Source organism: Halichoerus grypus, chromosome 10 (genome assembly GCF_964656455.1).
Source record: "Halichoerus grypus chromosome 10, mHalGry1.hap1.1, whole genome shotgun sequence".
In the NCBI taxonomy this organism is placed as follows: Eukaryota; Metazoa; Chordata; class Mammalia; order Carnivora; family Phocidae; genus Halichoerus; species Halichoerus grypus.
The window spans coordinates 24,571,451-24,586,281 of record NC_135721.1 but is presented as its reverse complement, the minus strand read 5'-3'; the positions used below and the strand labels follow the sequence as shown (position 1 = coordinate 24,586,281).

General features: G+C 52.0%; 1 protein-coding gene across 2 annotated transcripts in view; it reads left to right on the top strand.

Moving 5' to 3' along the window:
• GALNT14 (polypeptide N-acetylgalactosaminyltransferase 14) overlaps positions 1-14,831 on the top strand; it is a 200,623-nt gene that overhangs the window by 140,706 nt on the left and 45,086 nt on the right. For both annotated transcript variants that reach the window (XM_036119138.2, XM_036119136.2), the window contains exon 3: positions 13,499-13,597. In XM_036119138.2, coding sequence (XP_035975031.1) covers positions 13,499-13,597 — 99 coding nt within the window. The remainder of the gene's footprint in view (positions 1-13,498; positions 13,598-14,831) is intronic.

Below are 14,831 nucleotides of genomic sequence, written 5' to 3'. Positions count from 1 at the left end.
AAATATCAGGAAATAGCTCAGGGACCATCAAAGGGAGACACCATTCTTTAGCAGGTGAGGGCCAGCCCAGACTTGTGATTTTCCATCTTTCCAGAACCTTCCAGCATATTGCCCTTCAAGACCAAGGGCAGAGAGAAAGGCCAGTGTGAAACAAAAGCTGAGAGCCAGTGAGTTGGATGACCATCTGGGGCACCCTAGGGGAGCGTGTGAGAGCACAGAGTCGGGAGCCAGCCCATCTGGTTTTACCTCGAGGCTCTGCTGCTTCCTGACTTGCCCTCACAGTCCCCTCCACAACGAGAGGGGAGGAGTCCCAGCACCTACCTCAGAATCATTGTGCAGATCTAAAGCTCTTGGAAGAAGACCTGAGACAGAGCCAGGGGTCAGTAGGTGTTATTACTATTGTGTAATGTGATTCAGGCAGGGCTAAAATAAGACTTGAAGGAGCCCTTGTCCCAGACACTGAGGAATCTTTTTCAGAAACATTGCAAAAATAGGCCTTGGCCCACCTCCACACTTCCTGGTCCCAGCTACACTCTGCATTTGCCTTTTGAGAACATTCTCCCCTGTGTGTGTGCATGCACACATACGCACACGTACGCACATGCACACACGCCGCACATGGCTGCCATCTGGGTGGCGTTCGGTACCAGCGAACACAGATCCTGGCTGCGTCCCAAAAGAAGCCTCTTTGCTGCCTCTCGAGAGCAGTTCTCTTCCTAGAGAGAAGGTACTGCTGCCTACCTGTGGTGTCCCCCAAACTGCGGGGTCCCGCTCATTTCAAAGGAGCTAGTCCACATAACGGAGCAAAATCAGTTGTCTGGGCAAACAGGGGGGCCCTGTGCAGAGGGGAGCAGTGGCAGTTTCCAGGGGGCCTAAGCTCAGCCCGAGGTGTCTGCATTCCCCAGTCGGGTGTGCGTTCTGAGCCAGCTTGCATGGGCAGCAAAAGTGTGTGAGGAGATAAATTGGGATCAGAGATCAGAAAAACTGTCCCGATGTGTGAGGATCAGCAGCACCAACAACAGGCCTGGGGCTGCTGGTTCCGGAGCAAAGAGCGGAGATGTCCTGTCTTCCATGTTTGGTGTCCATGGCTCAGGGGGTGGTCAAACACAGGCGCATCGTAATTTAGTGGACGGAACTTTGAGCTACACTTTTATGTATGAATTAGTGCAAATCTGATCCTTGGTGTTGGGGGAAGAGGGGATACCATGAGAGAGATGTTCTTAAAGCTTAATTTTACAATTTAAAGGGGTTTTAATGGTTCTGAAATTGCAGCCTTTTTTGGGTTTAAACACCCTTTTATGAAAGGACGATATTAGATGATGAGAGTTTTAAAATGTGTTCTCTGCTGCAAAATAAAATGTTGCAAACCTAATAATGGTCTTTATAATTTTTTAAGTTTTATTTTACTCATACAAAAGAACCCAGCATCTAGAAACCATTGTCTGGCACCAATGCTGAAATTTGAAATTGGATTGTATACAAGCTAAGGTTGAGGAAAATCTAGGACAACGATGTCCAATGGAAATGGATGTAATCCATGTAGGTAACATGAAATCTTCTAGTAGTCACAATTAAAAACCAAAAGAAACAGGTGAAATTAATTTTAATAATATATTTTATTTAATTCAGTATACCTAAATATTTTGACATATGGTGAGTGTGATGAGCTATTTAACATTCTTTTTCATACAAAGTCTTTAAAATCTTGTGCATATTTTACACTCCAATGCCCAGTGACTACTGCATTGGACAGCGTTGGGTCTGGACGAAGAGGGTCCAGAGCTGTGTCTGGCAACCCCGTCCAGGTAGGATTCAATCTCTCCCCTCTCACTTGAGAGAACAAGTGTTCATCATCCTTGAACAGTGTCCGATGGACACCTCGATGAACAGTGTTTTCACCTCGATGAACAGTGTTCTCACCTCGATGAACAGTGTTCATCATCCCTGGGACTTTGGTAAACAAGGAGAACATCTCGGCCCTTTAAATACAGATGGGTATTTCCAATTCCAACATGGCAGAGCTCTCCACAGCCACCAAATGACTGTCCCGGGTGTCTCCCAGGACAGTCTTCACCCACGGCTCCCTGTTTTTGCCACTGTGGCTCCATATTCCAACTTCAGTCTTAGTGACTTGTTTGGTCTCTCTTCTCTGTATGATTGACTTTGGCACATTGCTCAGCTTATAGGTCAGCAGTTCCCTTGAGTTGGTGTCACTCATAACTTGGCAAGGGACACTGTCCCCTCTGCCTTCACCCCTGTGGGAGCTCACCTGCTTCCTCCCTCACGCATGCATCCACTCATGCTTCAGACGTGTTGTATGTCTTCTGTGCTAGGTTCTGAGGTCTCAACTACAAATGGGTCCTTGCCTTTGCTGCAGCCAGTAGTAGAGAGGACAGAAAAGTAAGTTCATAATGTTTGGTAATCGATTACAGAGATGTCCTAGGAGAGCACCTTGGAAAAGCCTGGGGAGATCAAGAAATACTTTCCAAGGAAAGTAACTTCCAAGCCAAGATTAGAAGAAGAGAAAATTGCCTGACCTTGGAAGAGAGGAGAGTGCATTTCAGACACATGGGAGGGAGGCCGTGCCTGCAGAAGTTCAGAGAGAAAAGAGTGGGTCAGGCAGAACGTGGCCAAAACTTGGAGCATGCGGGGGAGGACTCAGAAGTGGGGCTGGGTCACTAGCATAGGAAGCCGTGATTAGGGGTTTCAACTTCATTTTGTGAGCAGTTAGGCAGCGTTGAAACATGTTAAAAATTTGCAGTTTGGAAAGATCATTCTCACTGAAGTGTGCTGGGTAGATTGGAAGGGGATAAAACCAGCTTGGAAGTTGCTGCAGTAATACAGAGAAGACATGATGGGAATGTGAAGAAACAGCCAGGTCGAGAGATAAGTAAGAAGGATTGACAGGACCAGGGCTTTAATTAGGTTAGGGGGCTGGGGAGAGGCAGGATTCAAGAATATCTTTTGGGTTTGGGCACACGGTCGATGGTGAGCTGGGGGACAGAGAAGGCACAGCAGGCTTGGTCAAGGTGCTGGAGGCACGGGGTGGGTGAAGAGGTCACCTCATGGGGCCATCCAAGGGCAGGTGCTCATCAGGATTAGGGGTAGGGTTGGGGTCATTAGCAAACAGATAGGAAATTGAAGCCTTGGAAAAAAGTTGAGTAATCCAAGGAGAAGGAAGACTGAGAAGAAGATGGTTTAAGACAATTGGGGGGGGGACACTAGAATTTCAGCTGAGGGAAAGAAAAGGAAAACGCAGAAGAGACAGCCTAAAGAGAGGCTAGCCACACTAAGGTGATTTCACCAAAGCCAAGGGCAAAGAACCAAGTATTTAATGAAATATGTGACCCTCCATGTCAAGTGCTACAGAGATAACAAGTAAAATAAAGACTGAAAAGTTTGTTAGTTTAGCGACATTGAGGCGTAGCAAGGATGTTGGTGGTAGGATTTGGTGGGAAGAGGGCGTGAAAGGGCACTGGAAGGCAGAGGTGGACAGGAACGCTCTGTGGACTGGAGCTGGGGCTGCTCTGTATCATCTGACAGGGGTCCCAAGCTTGGTTCCTTGAAGGAAATGGCAAGTTCAGTGGTAAAACCCAGAAGATCCTAGCCAGACCACTAACTAGCAGGGTGGCCTTGGGCAGGTCGGTTCACTGTTCTGGGCCTCAGTTTCCTCATCAGTGAATAAAGAGAGAGTAGAAGTAACGTTTTCTAAACCTGTGTCCCACAGAATTCTCTTTGGTAAATGCCATGCTTTACTCACTATATATCTGATAAATATGTGAGTTCTCACTATGTGTAAGGGATTGTGTGCTAAGGAAAAAAGAAAAAATGCAAGGATGGGGAGGGGGCAGGTTTTGAGGTCAAAGCTGGGTAAACAATAGGCTAGCAGGTCTCAGAACCTGTAACATGTTCATGTGTACTGGTGATCACCAGAAAGGTGATCTTGTATTTTTCCAGCATTTCTCATTTGCCCAGCTGATTTGACTTGTGTCCACTGTCTTCACAGAGCATGCATAGGCTTCTCCTGGAGACACTGTCCACCAGCTGGTGGTGTAGGGGGCGCCCAGCCAGAGGCTCTCCGTGGTACTTTCTAGTATTGCAGCAGCTCAAGGGTTTGTCTGGAGTCAAAGAGAGAAGGGTTTTCCAGCTGCTGAGGGCTGTGAAATAAAAGTAGAAGCTGAGACTGAGTCTTTAGGGGAGTCCGGATATCATGGCCTCTTTTTTTTTTTTAAGATTTTATTTATTTATTTATTTGAGAGAGAGAGAATGAGTGGGAGGGAGAGGGAGAAAGAATCCGAAGCAGACTCCATGCTGAGTGTGGAGCCTGATGCAGGGCTTGATCCCACGACCACGAGATCATGACCTGAGCCCAAAACCAAGAGCCACCCAGGTGCCCCGATATCATGGCCTCTTAGATCATAGTGCCCTCTTTCCCCAGTTAGCTTCCCAGTTTGTCAGCAAAGACCCCTGTGGGGACTTCTTACATTGCCAGGAAGATGGGCTTGCAGAGCTGTTTTCTGGGAACACTATTCTGTTCTATGGGCTGCAATTAATCTGATGGCGGAAGTTCCCTCGAATGGTCAACACGTAGATTTTCTTAGAAATCTGATGCCACTGGGAGTCGGTGGCTGAGAAATCCAGGATGATACTCTGAGGAGGAAAAATGAACTGCAGGTCCTGAGCTGGACTGACAGAGTCAACCAGGAATATGGTGGTGGTTGGTGCATGGGAAGGCATTTGTTGGCCAAGTAAGGTCACCCTGAGATCAAGTCCTCTGTTAAATGGCCTTGTGTTCATGGAAGGGTGTCCATGATACCATCTAGGTCAGCCTTTCTGCAGGAGAATTAAGGCTTAAAGCTCTGGGACATCCATAGTAATGAAATGAATTAACTTCTTTACCCACGTGGAAGGGTACTACTATGTACCATCCATGGGACAAGTGAGCAGAGAGTCAGACAATTTCCTATGTATTGTATGATTCATATTAAGAACCCCTGAGGGAGTTGAATCTATAAAGATTGGGACAACCCCAAAAAGTACTACTGGAGAACTTCTCTCTATGTGTAGGGCCCCCGGGCATCCATACTTAGCACCATCTAGGGGAATGGAGGCCACCAGTAGGTCCTGTAGGGGCTCTGGGAGCACTCTGTGGGGACAGCTACCAACTGCTCAAGAGAATTTACCATCAACCCCAGGGAAGTGAGACACGTCACTGACCTTGGTTCTTCAGGTAGCTAAGGGTGCCTGTATTCATTGTCTATTGATGCATAACAAATTACCTGCAATTTAGTGGCTTAACAGGACATTTATCATCTCAGTGTCTGTGGGTCAGGCATTCGGGCATGGTTCAGGTGGGTCTCCGACTGGAGGCTCTCCCAGGCAGGAATCCAAGGGTCAATTCTCACGAGCTATTGACCCGAAGCCATGCTCACTCAGTTCCTTGCCATGGGGCTCCCCAGCATGGCAGCTTGCTTCACCAAATTGTGCAAGCCAAAAGGATGGATGTCCCAGTCTTTCCTAACCTAATCACAGAAGTGGCATCCCCGTCACTTAAGCTGTATTCTGTTCCTGAGAAGCCACGCACCTGGGTCTGCCCACACTCCAGGGGAGGGGACGACACAAGACCTTGGGGGTTGGAGGCCATCTGGTGCCCACCAGGCTTTGAGGCAGCTCACTCCCATGCCCTGGCCCACGAGTCCCTTTCCCAGCATGAAGGAATTTAATAACGCGTTCAGCAATTAGAACGTGGCAGCATAATGGAGTAGCAGATCTCCCTGTTATTCTAAGTATCTTTTATGAGATGCAGGATTTCTGTAATCCTAAATGAGGACAGCTGTTGAGGCAAGACCTAGGAGCACTATACGTTTATGTGGATGAACAAATTAATCTGCATGTGAAATCCCAGTGAAATTGACACGAAATAAAAATTTCATGCCTTACAGTGTATCCATGTTGCCCATGAAATGAGATTAAAAGGAATTTCTGATTCTACAGTTGTCATACTTTTCATACTGCTTGCATTTTTCTCTTCGAAAGACTTGAGTTTGGACCTAGAGGCCAGGCACAGGTTTGGCATTTTATACCTTTTGGCCATCTTCCTTCTCTGCTTGGCTGGGAGCAGGTGTCCTTACAGAGAACTGATCCAGGAATGCATTAGATGTTCTCAGCTCTAAATACAAAACCTGTGATTCTCAACGCTGGCGGCATGTTCACTGTCCCTGTCCCAAGGCTGCTGACATTCTGGAAAGGTCCCTGGGCCAAGAGCTTTGCCCCCCTCATCATTCCACACACACACCAGCTATGGGGTGGGCGTTGGTGTTCTTGGGGAATGAGGGGAGGAGATGCTGTTCTCCCCGAGGCCTCATCAGGGCTGGAGCCATGCTGGAGCCATGACACCGTGAGAGGAGACAAAAGTGTGAGAGGGACGGAGGATGTGCCCCCATGCCCCTGCACCTGGAAATCCACAGATTGTCGCTCCCTCGGGGACAGACAGTGTTCTCCCAGGAAACAGGTCCTACCTCCCACCCCCACTTTATGCCTGTGTTTCCCTTGGCCCTCGTGGCCACAGAGTTCAGGAAATGGAACACACAGGGAAGACAACCCATTTGCTTTCTCTGCCTGAGTCTGTGCTCTGCCACGTGTGCGGGACTGTAGGAGCCAGAGGGACAGGCATTAGCTTTCTGTTTCGGAACAGGTGTTCTCAAATTCCCCTCCCAGGGCCTCATTGAAATCACACCTCTGTTGGCTCCATCTGGGCAGGAAGTGGGAGCCCCTGTCCGGGTCCCCCAGTGGCGGCTCAGGCTGTCCCTGGCCCTCTGGGCAGGTCGCTGCAACGGCTGGGTTCCAGAGCTCAGGACAAACTGCTTCTTGGGTTGGTGACTTGAGCGGGGGCACATGGGTCCACGGTGCACAGGGCACAGACAGGGACCTCAGCAGCAGCTGGAGGCTTATGGGTAGCCTAGTGCTTGGAACAGTGCTGGCGTGGAGAGGTTGTGGCATGGTGACAAGGACGTCTGGCAGGCCTGGGTTCAAATCTCTGCACTGGCTGTGGCGAGTTACTTAACCTCCCTGTGCCTCAGTCTCCTCCTGAGTGAGTCCATCAAGCGGTGGCCCCTCATAAGGTTACGGGGAGCATTAAATATGCAAGGTGCTCCGCCCAGTGCCTGCCAGCAGGAGTCACTAAGTAGTAGGGGTTTTTTTTTTTGTTTTTGAGAGAGAGAGAGGGAGAGCGTGTGCACGCCCGGGGGGGGCGGGGCGGTCAGAGGGACAGTCAGAATCCCAAGCAGTCTCCGCGCTGATCTCCCTACCCTGAGATCATGACCTGAGTCGAAACCAAGAGTTGGATGCTTAACTGACTGAGCCACCCAGGTGCCCCTGAAGTAGTAGTTTAAAAACATTATGAGGTGGATATTTTCATCACTGTAGACCAGGAGCCGAGGCTTCGAGAAGTGAAGTCACTGCCAAGCTCCCGAGGGGTGACACACCCGGGGTGTCCCACCCCAGGCCTGCGTGATCTCCATTACATTCTGCTGCATGTTTGTGTGACCTTTCCCCTTTCTCTAACTGCCCTCGGTCTCCCCTCTGCGACGCCAGAGCCCCCCTTCAGGAGTCTGTCTTCTCACACTTGTTGCCCTTGTCAGTTGTGGGGGAGTCCAGGGGCTTTCCTTTCCATCAACGTTTTGGTGATAATAATTACGCTGTCCTCTGCCTCACGGTTCCTGGGTCTGCCTCTCCATCACTCCCTCCTGTTTTGACACTCCAGAATCAAACCCCAGATGTTTATAATTTATGACCACGTCTTTTCTTCCATAAGGCTGGCATGCTGTAGGAGGAAGACGTATATCCAGGAGTCAGAGGACCTGGGTGCCAGCCTTAGCAGGGACACTTGGGACCATGAGGAGCCTCTGTTGCCCACTGATAAAATGAGGATGATGATGCTATCATAACAGCTGCTTAGAGGCAGTTGTCTGTCTCATGAGCTCATGCAACAAAATAAAAGGCATGTGCACGGGACACCCGGGTGGCTCAGTTAAGCGTCTGCCTTCAGCTCAGGGTGTGATCCCGGGATCCTGGGATTGAGCCCCGCATTGGGCTCTGAGCTCCGCGGGCGAGTCTGCTTCTCCCTCTCCCTCTGCCCCTCCGCCCTGCCTTGTGCACTCTCTTCTCTCTCTCGCTGTCTCTCAAATAAATAAATAAAATCTTTAAAAAAGCATGTGCACATTACATTTCTGTGGGAACTGACAACGACCCTCACTTAGAATATTTCTGACACACCCGCCTTGGCACCTGTTGGGGTGCAGGGGTGGGGGGTTAGGGGAGCAGAGATTGATGATGGAGAGATAGAAAGAGACGGAAGAGGAAGAAGCTCCTGCCTGTGCCCTGGGGCTAGCATCTCAGAACCTCTGTGGAAGCATCCTTGGCCGGTAAGTGGCACTAAACGCTCAAGAAGTTGATGGTTCAGGAAGCACTTTGAGACACACCTGCACTTGGGGAAATCAAGAACCTCAGTTGAATTTTTCAGAAAGCAAAAAGAGAAGCCCAGAACAGAAAAAAGCTGCACGTGGGGAATGAGCTCAGCGGAGCATATGCTCTTCAGGAGGTGCTGGGGCGGTCAGGACAGTGGCCCCGGGGGGCAGGCTGGCGTCAGTCTCCCCACACCCACACCGTGTGGTCTGCCCGTCCTCCTGGCTCTACCCCCACCGCGATCTTTCCTGTTCACTCGCTCTTCTCGCCAGTAAAACCCCTGAATCTTTAATAAATTATAAACATGCTTTCCCGTCCGTCTGTGGGCGCCAGATCTCAGCATTGGCGGCTTTTGACATTCCCCTGGTATCCCTAATAGATCTTGCCATTTGATTAATCTTTTAGAGCCTTCTCCCAGAGAGCCCACCATCTGAGCCGACTCCTCACAGCATCCGGTTTGAAGGATTTTTCTCCGGCTCTCGGCCTGGTTGCTTCCAGTGCCACCTGCTCATCCCCAAGCAGGGCTGTTGGATGCTGGGGACAGGTGGCTGTTAGAAGTCACGGGACCTGGGTTCAGCTCACCTGAGTCACTCCGCAGGTGTGTGACCCTGAGCGAGATTCTGAGCCCCGGGTCTGCTCTTCTGGGGAATGGAGGTTCTCAGAAGCTGTTGCGAAGGGCTGATGAGACAGTGGATGCACTGTGACCAGGGGCAGAAGGAAGAATCTGTGAAGTCCCAGGAGCCAGGCTGTCCAGGCCATCAAGGGGTGAACACTGCCCTGCTGCCCGCCCTCCCTGGGCCTGTGCACACTGGAGCTCTTGGGGGATCCCTGCCCCGCCTAGAGAAGAGCCCCCTGTCCTTTAACGTGCAGGAGGGTGGAGGGGAGTGAGGTCCAAGAGCACTACCGCCTAGGCTCCCGCCAATGCCTGTCACGCCACCAAGTTCTGCCCAGTTTAGAAGGTTGACTGGGTCATCTCCAAGGCCCCTTCTTTTTCAGAATCATGAGTTCATGGTTCTAGCCCATAAGCGCGGAGCATTGCATGGAGGCTGGTTCAGCCCCTATAGCCGTGCTAATAATAATTCTAGCTACCATTTACTTGGCCGCTGTTAAACACCTGGTGCTTTGCCTGTAGTCTGTGATCTTCACAACAAGCCTGCAAGGGAGGTATCTGTCTGCATTTTATAGGTGACACATCAAGGCTCTGAGAAGGCAAATGATGTGCCCAAGGGCACACAGCACAGTTTTCGGCAGATTCAGGATTCAAACTGACATCATAGCCTGGCTTCCTTTCTCTAACACTGATGCTGGGTGCTTTGCTCTCCCCCACCCCTGGCTCTCAGGGCCTCTCAGGGCCCCTCGACCTCTGTCCAGACAGGACAGAACCACCCAATGGGAGGAGTACTCTGCACATTTGAACTTGCTGTTGAAGATAATGGTCCTGCCGGGTTTGTCAAGCAAGGACTATTACCTAACAACATAGTAATAATCTAGGGGGGAACATCTGCAAGTTAAAAATTACTGTCTGCACTTTCCAGACAGAGAAACGGAGGCTCAGAAAAGTCCATTTGATGTCCAGCCACGTAGTCGAGCCCAAGCTGCAGAACGGTCTTTGTGACGTTCTGTCAAATTAACCATTTTTATTCAGTGTCAGCTACAATCAGAGTTTCTGATGACTATGCCGTGGAACCTTAAGCAGCAGAGCCCAGCCCCTGTCCTGCCGATGAGCAGACAGCAGGCTGGAGAGGAGGTGGCTGGCCCATAGTCCCACAGCTGGTCCGTGGGGTACGACCCCCCCGGTGGATATTCTATGAACCATCTCGTGCACGGCACTCAGCCTGCGAGTCCAGAACCATGCCGGGACTGGGACGCTGTACCCCATTTCTCTCCGTCCATCCCTACCTCATCCAGCACCTCCTCGTCCGTGAAGACATCAGCAGCCCAGGTGGAGTCGTGCCTGCCTCTCTGCTCTGCGAGCCCCGTGTGTGCACGTGCTGCGGGGGCATTGTATATGCACATGCCCACCTCCCAGCTGCATGTGGCCGAGGCAGGAGAAATGGCCTCTGTCCCCAGAAGCTCTCTGAGCGGCAGCTCCCACTACCAGCCTCCCGCACCAACTTGCCCTAAAGAACTTCCATCACCAAGGCTAAGGTTTGGGGTCCCTTTGCCATCCCCAGGGCAGTGCCTAGCACCTGACCCTTGGCACAGCCCTGCCAGGCATTGTCTTGTGAGTCACTTGGATTGGTCTTTCTTTTTGTCCCCTCTCTCTGACAGAGATAAGGAGGTCCCGCTAAGCTCTCAGCTTTGTTACCTTCCTGGAAAAGACAGATGATCATCTCTCCACTCCCTGACACCCATCTCCTTCCTTTTGGTGCTCACCGTGCTCACTGCTGCCTCCCCCTCTGCCTGGGTCTCCCCAAGCCCCTCCATGCCCTCACGGACCCTGCAGCAAGGCCACTGAGGGCCTCCCCCCACCCTGCAAGTCCATCTCAACCAGCCACCCACCCTCCTACCTCATTGCTCCCAATTTGAACTCAGCTCTGTATATAAAGATAGGCAAGTTCAAGACCTCTTCTCCCTGGGGGCCAAGTCAAGGCATTTTCCTTCCTGTTTTATAATAGTTAACAAATGCATAACAATTCACTGCCAAACCTTAGTAACTTAAAACCACAGGAATCATTGCTTATCTTCATAGTCCTTGTGGGTCAGGAGCTCCGAACATCCTGGCTGGGCAGCTCCGACGTCGAGCCACGGGGGCTTCTGTCATCTGCAGGCTGGGCTGGAGCTGGGGGGCTCCCTTCTGGGGTGGCTCATTCACGTGGCTGGCAAGTTGGTGGTGGCGGGCAAGGGGCGTCAGTTCTTCCACACAAGGGCATCTCACAGCAGGGCTGCTTGAGTGTCGCTGGCTTCCCTCCAGGTGGTCAAAGCAGGGCCTGCGGTGCTTCTACGATTTAGCTTTGGAGAAGTCACCCACTGTCACTTCCATCATATTCTGCTGGTCGTGGGAGCTAGCCCTGATTCAGTGAGGGACAGAACTACACAAGGCATGAGGACCAGTAGGTGAGATTCCCTGGAAGCCTTCAGGGAGGCTGGCTGCCACACCTTTGAAAACCATCAACTCTTAAGTCATCAGTTGAGCTAAGAATGCATTTCCCAAATTGCTTTCTCCCTTTCCCCATGAACGGGCATCTAGTACACTGAACTCTTGTTCTAGGGACATGGAGATAGACAAGGGTCCTTCCCTAGAGGAACTCATAGTCAAGTGCGGGAGACAGTCCCATCTTCGAAAGTTCTAGAAGAGAGATCTGTACAGAATTACGGGAGCACAAAGGACAGGTCGTTGCATATCTGGGGGAGTACGAAACACCTTCACAGCAGGAGGGGCATTTGCTCTGGGTCTTGAAGGATGAGTAGGAGCTCATTAGGTGGAGAAAGGAGGAAGGACCATTGCTCCATGCTGAAGTCCTAGTGTGAGCAGTGGCGGAGTATTCTGGCAACATACAATGCTGCCATTGTGGGAGGTCTTGAGGGCTGTGATAGGGAGTTTGGACTTTCTGCATCAGGAGCCACTAAGGGCTTCAGGCCAGAGGAAGGCCTGGGCAGAGCTGTGTGGTGGACAGGACATGAGTGGCCGGGGCAGAGGGTGGAGGCAGGAAGACCGGTCAGGAGGCTGCCACAGGGATCCCTGAGAGGAATGAGGACTCTGGGACCCTGGCCCATGGGGACAAGAGAAGAGGAGTGGATTCTGGAGGGTTTTCTTAGTAGGTGGAGCTGACATGATGTGGTGAGGCATCATCTCTGAGGGGGGACCACGGGGAAGGCCTGAAGGTCATGACTTACCTTTCTACTGTCCCTTCACCTGGGGCCTTCCTTTCCTAATTCTTGGCTCCTGGTGGGTTGACCCAAGCTCAGCTCTGCTCAGGCCCTGAGCACAAGGGCCCCTCTTTCTCTGTGTAAATTCTCCTGTTCAGTGTTTGCTTTTGGAGGAACATGTTCAAGTCTCAGGTAGGCCAAAGGGACGTCAGGCTCGTTGGGCTAGGATTGAGATGAAGTGTTTTCCGCCACAGACTTCTTTGAGAATCTAGTGAAAACTATGAATCATCTTCCCAGAGAAAAACAAAACCAAACCACAATAACCCACACATTTGCATACACTGCTTTGCAAACAGTTTCAGTGGGCTCATGGTCCCTTGGAAGTCCATCCTTGGATCTCCGGACCCCACATGCAAAACCCCGAGCAGAGGATGAAATTGGAAAATGAAGAGAAGAAACGTTTGACTCCCCAAATGTCTGTTATTTACTTCCTTGGTTAATACCACTCCCCGTAACTGGGCAGCCCCTGAAAGACCTGGAAACAGGGGGAAGCACTTACCCGGGGATAGTCCCTGGTGGCACCAGCATCACTTGGCAGCTTTATTTTCATTATTATAGTAATTTTCGGGCTGCGGGCTACAATTTTCCCTTGCAGTGAGGTATTAAATTGAAATTACCCCAGATGTAATTGTCATACAAAATGATCCTGGACACGTGGAAATGAATGCTTTTTCAAGATGGGGTTTTATTGTCTATGCCAGGGTTTTAGGGCTCTGCCTGGTTAAACATGCCAAATTTCTGCCTGTATGGCAGGAATTCAGGGGTCAACATGGGCGGGGGGGTGGGGGCTGGAGCTGCTGGCCCAGGACATGGTGAGGCCTCTGCTGACCCAGATGGACACAGACCCAGGAGCAGAGCCCAAGACTTGAGGGTGGCTTGGTGTGGCTGCTAGGAACCTCTGTGCATTAACTCGGGCATGTGAGACAGCCCATATTTATGTTCTGTACACTAACGTGATTTGGATCCAAGCCCAGGTTCCCCTGTGGGGGTGGGAAATTTAGCTTCATTCTGAGCACTCCCTGCCCTGGGGTCTTCACCTGTGCTGTGCAGCTGGGGCGGCCCTCCGTACCAGTGACGGCCACAGTGCCCTTGGTTCCAGCTCTTTAGATCTCCTCTCCGCCCCCCACCCAAGGTCTTATGTGTCCTCCTGCCTTTCCTTCCCCAGATGCACCCTGCTGGTGTATTGCACCGACCTCCCCCCCACCAGCATCATCATCACCTTCCACAACGAGGCCCGCTCCACCCTGCTCAGAACCATCCGCAGGTAAGAAAGCCTTCCTCATGGGTCGGCCCTGCCGGGAAGAGGGGGTCTGCTGACGGAGGGGACTGGCCCTGCGGTAAAAATGTCAGGCATTTCTGAATCCATGCCCACGTTGTCTGACACGCTTCACGCATCCATTCAGTCACTCCTTGCCCTCCTGTGAGGGCAGGTCGTACCCTGTTTTATGGGGGGGAGACAGAGGCCTGAGGTGGTCAGTAGCTTGCCCGTCACCGGCAGCCACAGAGAACCTGGAGCTCTCACCCTTAACCATCGTGCTAGACCGCCTCTGGAACGAGTTCTAACTCCCACAGCTGCCAAGGTGGCTGAGGCCCCGTGAGGCTGAGTGCACACCCCACCCCAGCATCAGGCTGGGATTAGAACTTGGGTCTGCCAAGGGCTACCTCTCCCAGCACCGGCCTCTCCACAGCCTCCCACGGGGCCAGGAGCCGCAGTGCAAATCAGAGCGGCCCAAAGGCAGTGGCCGACCTTTGCTTTCCCGGCCGTCTCCCTTCTGTTCCAGCCTCGACCCCGCTCCTCCTCTCCACCCACCCTCAGCTCCGAGTCTGGGCCCCGCTCTTGCTCTAACAGGTGCATCCTTCCTTTGTCTGGCCCGTGGCCTGCGTGAGTCTGGGGCGTGCAGAAGTCCCAGCACCAGCTCCCGGCAGAACTCCGCTCAGAACACAGGCGGGGCCCTGGGGACTTGGCCCTGGTTGCTTCGGCTTCCCCTTCCCCGTGCCATGTCCTTCGGCAACTCTGGAGCCCCCACGCCCATCCTCCCCCCAACACCATCTAGCCCCCCTTCCTCTTTCGGTCTCGGTAGCATTGACTTCTCAGACGGTGGCAATGACAAGCATCAATCGTGAGGCCCCCTGGTGTGCAGACATGCCTCGGCTCATGCTCTCAGCTGGGGAGGTGGGGGGCCGCCGCTGTACCCACTCTACAGCTGAGGGAACTGAGGCTGGGAGATACTAAATCAAAGCCTCCTGTTGCTCAGCCAACGGTGGTGAAGCTGGGTTCCAACGCTTGCACTCTGACCTCGGGTCTTCTCAGCAGCCTCCATAGGCCAGGCTAGTCTCCGGGTGGTGTTCAGCAGCCCCGGTGTTGGGGCCAGCCCTGCGACAAAGTGCCTGCATACCTCCATGCCCCTAGGACACGTGGCCTGCCTGAGCCCGTCCCTGTCTGGTAGGCAGCACAGCGCATGGGCATCTGATCCCACAGAGAGGGAGGGCCTAGGAGA